We start from the raw sequence: 6,297 nt of genomic DNA, 5'->3' as shown, positions 1-6,297 counted from the left end.
CAGGGTGACAACTTTCAGAGAGCTCAGGGCATGCTCGAGCTGCCTGGGGGGAGGCCGCAGGAGGGAACTTGACTGGACTCTGAGATGCTGGGATCCCACTTAATGACTCTGACACAGTCTGCACAGGGGCCCTGGCCAGGGGGAGAGGGACAGGGACATGTGAGACTAGGCAGGAAGGCAAGGGACAAAACCACAGCACCCTTGCACGGCCACACGAGGAGCCTGGAGCCAGTGCTGGGAGAGATGGGGGCAAACTGCCCAGAGGACACTGCTTGCTGGAGAAAGGGCCAGGAGGGGCTGGGGACAAGGTCAGGCCCTGTCAGCAAGATCTTCCCCAGCTGTGCCCTGGCCTTGCTGTTTGGCAAGCCTGGCAAGCCCCAGTCCTGGAGGCCCTGGGGAGTTCCATTTGTGCAGGAGCTGGCTGGACAGAGGGGTGACTCAGGAAGCTGTGCATGTGGGAGAGCAGAGGGGTGGCCTGGGGTCAGGCAGAGGAGGCTGATGGCCAGGCTAGGACCCTGGGTGCAGATGCACAACTAGTTGATCGCTCTGAAGGTGAGGAGGGGGGACGTGCCAGGCCTCAATATGAAGCTGTAGACCATCTTTATGTCCTCTTGGGTTAGTGTCTCCACCAGGAAGTGTTTCAGCACCTAGGACAGAGGCTGGGTTTCCATCTGGTCTGGTCAGCAGCCCACGGACCTGGGGCAGCTTCCTCCCATCGTCCCAGGTGCAACAATTATGCTGAAGTGGGAGCAGCAGCCTGGGCCCCAACCTATCCCATTTCTGACCAGCCCCACCTTACAGACCAGGCCCAGACTGAATCCTGCCCAGGTCCTGCCCAGGTCTTGCCCAAGCCCCATTATCCTGTACAGGCTCCCCATTATCCTGTACAGGCTCCCCATTATCCTGTACAGGCTCCACCCCACTCCCCTAGTCCCCATCTCAATGTTTAGAAGCAACCTCACCCAGATCCTACCCTCTCTTGCTCAGCATAGACCCTCCCTGGTCACGCCGACCTCAACCAACCAAGGCCCCATCTGCTGTTCCCCAGTGTCAATCACACCATGCAAACCCCGCCCTCGGTGTGCAGGCCCCGCCTCTGCTGGCCAGGTCCCGCCCCTGCCCCCAGGCCTGCTTACGTGGTGCAGCAGCAGCAACATCTCCGCTTCTGCCAGGCGCCGCCCCAGGCACTGGCGCATGCCAAAGCCAAAGGGCACGTGGTGGAAGTTCCTGCCAGAGCCCCTGATGTCTAGCCAGCGCTGGGGGTTATAGCGCTCCGGCCTCGGGAACAAGGCGGGGTTGCGACCCAGCGAGTAGAGGAAAACCTGCACCAATGTCTGCGGGCGGTGCAGAGCGGGGATCAGGGAATGATTGGGGACGGAGGTTCTCAGCTGGAGGGCTGTGAGGCTCACTCACCCCAGCTGGGATGTGGTAGTTCTGAAGCACCAAGTCTGAGCTCACCACTCGCTCCAAAAACAGACCCACAGGGTAGAGCCTGGAGGTGGGTGCATCCATAGAAAGGGTCCTCAGCTGGACGGGGCTTCCCGTGCCCTCTGCACCCTTCCTAACCAAGACCCCACACAGGTCCCTGGCCCATGGGAAGCCCAGGTCGTGAGGAAGTGCTTCCTTGCACCTGCTGAGCCTGGCCAAACCTCCCCTAACTTGAGCAGCCCCAAGCCCAGAGGGACATGCCCCATGTTAATCCCCAGGGCATTGAAGAGGGATTCCAGAGGAAGAAGAGCTCCCTGTCCTAGAGGGGGAGGAAGAGCAGGTGCAGGGGAATGGGCTGCTGGGTGACGCTGCTTATCAGCCCCAGATTCTGTCTGCCACCACCTAGTGGGGGCTGCTCTCCAGCAGGGGGCCAGGGCCACAGGAAGGGCTCAGCCAGCACCCACCTCAAGGTCTCCTTGAGGGCGGCCCGCAGCAAGGGCAGCTCGGTGGTTGCCTTCTGGGGATGTTCACTGATGCTGGCTGCGGCGGCCAGGCTCTCCTGGCGCAGGGCCTGCTGCACATCGGGGTTCCGAGCCAGCTCAAAGAGCGTCATCAGCAAGGGAAACGCCGTCTGCAGAAGCCATGGCTGCAGGGTCAGACCTTGCACAGGAGGACTCAGCCCCCGGGACACCCCTCCCAGGACAACCTCCCTCTGAGGGGTAGAGACATGCATGCCCTGAGCATGACAGAGCCCTGGGACCCCGGATCTGAAACCTTGATAACCACTTGGGCCAGATTCCCTGACTTCTTGAGGGAAAGGTGACCCCCTTCTCCACCAAGGCCCAGGTCCCCTGCAGCCTCTTCAGGGTGGGTTCTCACAGCCACCATTAGGGCAGGGGGGCCAAACTTCAGCATCATCCAGGGAGTTCTGGAGCCCCAGCTCCCTCTGCTTCCTTTGGGTTCTCCCCACCGTGCACCCACAGGCCCCTCTGCACTGACTGGAGCCTGTGCTGCTGTCTTCCCCACAACCCTGCCCTCCCATGCGTCTACATTTCTGGCCTGAGGTGACCGGGCACACTGGGAAGGGTGCCCAGTGGAGTCCTACAGCTGCCTCTCAACCCTCCTTCTCCTTGTACACCCGGAGCTTTCCAGTGGGGACTGAGATGCTGTGTGTCCAGGGCCTCATCCAACTTTCTTCCAGCCTGGAGCACGGTTCCCCACACAGGTAACTGCAAACTCTGTCTCATGTGAGGGGTAGCTCACATTTCCCCTCCCCTGCAAATCTCATCCCTTAACAAAGGAAAGGGAAGGCTGAGGGCAACAGAAATGTGGGGCCCGTAGCCTGGGGATGGGACACGTGGGCGCTGTGTGGCATTGGCAGGCCCTGCCTGGGAGGCAGACTTGGCATCACCCTCTCTGGGTGGGGCTGGTTGCCAGCCTGACCGTGTCCACGCTCCCTGCAGTGAGTTCCATAGAGTTGGCCTTGATGGCATCTGGTGACAGTTCCGCATTCAACAGGAGCTCCGCCACGATGCTGGTGTACTGTTGAGGGCGGTTGAAGGCCAGTTCCTGATAGATTTTCTGGATACAGTTGTCGCCTGTCCGGGGAGCAAGAGGCACCCCTCAGACCTTGGTGCTGGGAAGTGTCCTTCAGTGTCCTCCTCCTACCCAGCCTGCCCCAACACCCAAGTCTCCCTGCTCTCATCCCAAATTCTCCAGATCAGCCCAGCCCAGCCCCAGCCTCAACACCAATCTCCCTGGCAGGACGGTGAGGAATCCCCAGCCCCTCCCTGTGGTCTCCATTCCCCACTGGGCGGTGGAGAGGGAGAAATTGGGCCCCCGTGGTGTCCCTTCCCCATAGCACTGCCCGGGTCCCTGGCCTCACCGTACTGGAAGATGCAGTCCCAGGCCTCAAAGTGCTCCTTCCACACCTTGGGGCTGGTCCAGCGAGACAGGCTCCTGGGCATGAACATGAGCTGGACGGTGGATTTGAACATGACCTCCAGGGCATGGAGGAAGTTCAGGCTGGCAGAGCTGGGGCTGTGGCCAACCAGGCCCAGCCGCTCTCCAAAAAGAGCTAAGTTGCTGGCTGCGGGGAGGGTGCACTGCTGAGCACAAGGCAGCCCCGGGCCTCCTGGCTGCTTCCCCCCACTCCCTCCAGTCCCCCATCCCCGTCCCTGGCCACTCCAGGGTCTCTGAGGCTGGACCTTCCCGCCTGGCCCACACCTTCTATGGTGTAGTGGAAGATGCTGGGCTGGACGTCCAGGGTCAGGCTCCCCCGGGCGTTCTGCAGCACCTTCTTCCTGAGGGCCTGGGAGAAGTCCCTGGCCACCGCATCCACCATCGGGAGGAACCTCTGCACGGCCTTGGGCGACAGCACATCTGGGTTCAGCCGCAATCGGTTGAAGCGCCATTCAGGCCCATTCCTACAGCGGCCAGGGCAGAGCTTGTGAGGCCGCCCCACCAAGACACAGGCCCTGACCCGTATCCCATCCTCCTTGTCCCCAAGGGGAATCGGCCTGCAGGGAGCTGACTGGGGGCCCTGGTGGAAGCTGCCTGTTTGTGTTTGAGCTGCAGCCTTTTCTCAGAGTGGCCTCCAGGTGCTGGGCAAAGGCCACTCAGGTCTAAGCAGGGATGAGACAGTAGCTTCTGCCCGCAGGTGCTGACAGGGTAACTGAGGTCATTCCCGGGACCTGGTGCCCCAAGTCTGGTACCACCTCACCCATGCAGGCCCTCCCTGTAGTGGCAGGGAGGGCTTTTCTCCAAGAAAGGAGGTGACCCCTGTTGTCAAGCTTTCCCCACCTCACCCACAGTGTCCTGAGGGGAGAGCCCCTGGCTGCCCTCTCCTCCCCGCCCTTCCCTGCCCTGGGCACAGTGCCTCTGGGGCAGCAGCCTCTGCCTGTCTCTGTGAAGCATCTGTATCTTCTGCAGGACAGAAACCAAGCTGTGTGCCTCATGCCATCCTCACCCACAGCCCAGAGTGCGTGGGGGCTCCATGGATGCCCCCAGGGAATGGTGGGCAGGAATTTCCCCTCTCAGCCACATTCCTGCAAAACTCCTTTATTTATGTCCAGCTAGCTGCTGTCAGCTGTTGACAATGATGACAGGCAGAAGATGCACATGCACACATGTGCCCATGCAAGACCTCAACACCATGTGTGAAGAGACACATGTACACGTGTGCACAGACACTACACCCATGCCGGCACCTGCGCATGCACACACAGAGACACTCATGCACACACACCACACATACATGCACACACACAGACACGTGCACACACACATGCACACACAACACGTGCAAATGCAGGTACAGAGAAACACACAGCATGTGCACAGATGCAAGACACACACATACACAGGTGCGCTCCCCTTCCTTCTGTTATGCGCACCCAGCCTCCTGGACCTGCCTTCCTGCGTCCTGACTCCCAGGTATCGTCTGTCAGCCAGCCTCAGTGAAGGCCCCCACCCTTGGATGCCCTTTTACCTAAACCCTGCTATTCCCAAGAGCGGTCTCCTCCTGCCATGGAGTGAGGGCTCTCACCACTGTGACATCCTCGTCCAGTCCTTCCCCTGTCCTAATGACAACATCCCTGCAGGTGACCCACTCCAAGCATCAGCCTCTCCCTGCCCACCTGACCAGGCGCCACCCTCTCCACAGGCCAGGAAACATCCTCCCCAGTGCCATCAACCGCCCCACCTCGGAGCCTTGCTTCTGAGAACAACGGAGCCACCAGCCACCTGCGTCCCCACCTGCCTCCTGCCCCAGACTGTCCCCATCAGGAGGTTTGCAGGGACTGCAGGGACCCTGAGCACCCTGAGGGAGGCTGCGGCCCCGGCGAACACCAGGCTCAGCACTCACAGCCTGTGACCTGGGCCAGTGGAGTCCTCTTCTCAGGGCCTCAGTTTTCTGACCTGTGGGAAGGAGAGTCCCCAGACCGCAAGAGAAAGCAGCCGCCGAGGTCGGTGCAGAGCGGGTTCTCGCTACACAGAAGGGCTCATTGTTCTGTGTCTTCGCCTCTGCAGAGGTGCCCATACCCATTTCTCCGTCACTGCCCGGCTTCTCCAACCCACAGGGCAGACACAACCCCACGGGATGGCCGTCCTCTGGGCCCAGTGCTCACCCTCACTGCCCACCACAGGGGCCCAGGGCAGATGTGCTTTCGGGTCCTGCCTCTCTCGCCTCCCCCCTACACACACGCTGCCCACCCTGCTCCCAGCTCTCAGCTCCCAGCTCGCCGCTTACAGCAAGAACACGCCACATTTGTGCCCACGATGCTGTCTGTAGGCCACCCAGGGCTCCAGGCTCATCCTGCGGGGATGCAGGCTGTCCACCTGCTGCAGCTTCTCCACGTCCTCCGGCAGCATCACACACACCATGCCTGCTCCTCCCAAGTCGAACCTGTGGGGCCAAGCACGAGGCCCTGCTGGACGGGGTCCTGTCCCCCCTGGCCCCACCCTGCAGTCCTAATCCAAAGTGTCTCCTGTCCACCCTCCCCGCTCCTGGATTAGCAGCTTCACAGCTGAAGCCCTCCTGCTGCCTCCCTGGAACCTCTCAACTTCAGTGCCTCTGAGTCCTGCCCTCTCTGCAGCGAGCTGGGGTTTGCTCTGCACTATCCCCTGCCCTGGCAGTGCCACAGACCAGCACGTGCTGCACTCCCTCCCCATCCTCCAAAGGATGCAGAATGCTGGGACCTGCTGGGAATGGCAGTGCTGTGTGCCCGGCAGGGTCCTGGACAGCAGGGGCAGGGCTCTGGGTGTTCCCAGTGAGGACCAGTGCGGGCTTTACCTGAAAATGGGCCCCAGTTCCTGGAAGGTCTGGTGCATCTCCAGGTGCAGGTGCTCATAACCCTGCTCCCTCCAGAT

General features: G+C 61.2%; 1 protein-coding gene across 1 annotated transcript; it reads right to left on the bottom strand.

The window, feature by feature from the left end:
• Nucleotides 1-461: 461 nt before the first annotated feature.
• LOC116465198 (cytochrome P450 11B2, mitochondrial) lies at nucleotides 462-6,291 on the bottom strand (the record flags this gene model as incomplete). Its single annotated transcript, XM_032148365.2, has 9 exons — nucleotides 462-647; nucleotides 1,137-1,334; nucleotides 1,414-1,492; nucleotides 1,893-2,059; nucleotides 2,872-3,026; nucleotides 3,314-3,517; nucleotides 3,655-3,854; nucleotides 5,678-5,833; nucleotides 6,221-6,291. Coding segments are annotated over 9 exons (1,344 nt in total), but the record flags the coding sequence as incomplete, so codon positions are not given.
• Between the last annotated feature and the right edge of the window lie 6 nt (nucleotides 6,292-6,297).

Source organism: Hylobates moloch, unplaced genomic scaffold, assembly GCF_009828535.3.
Source record: "Hylobates moloch isolate HMO894 unplaced genomic scaffold, HMol_V3 SCAFFOLD_3715, whole genome shotgun sequence".
NCBI lineage: Eukaryota > Metazoa > Chordata > Mammalia > Primates > Hylobatidae > Hylobates > Hylobates moloch.
The sequence above is the reverse complement of the archived record's forward strand: the minus strand, read 5'-3'. Positions and strand labels throughout refer to the sequence as shown.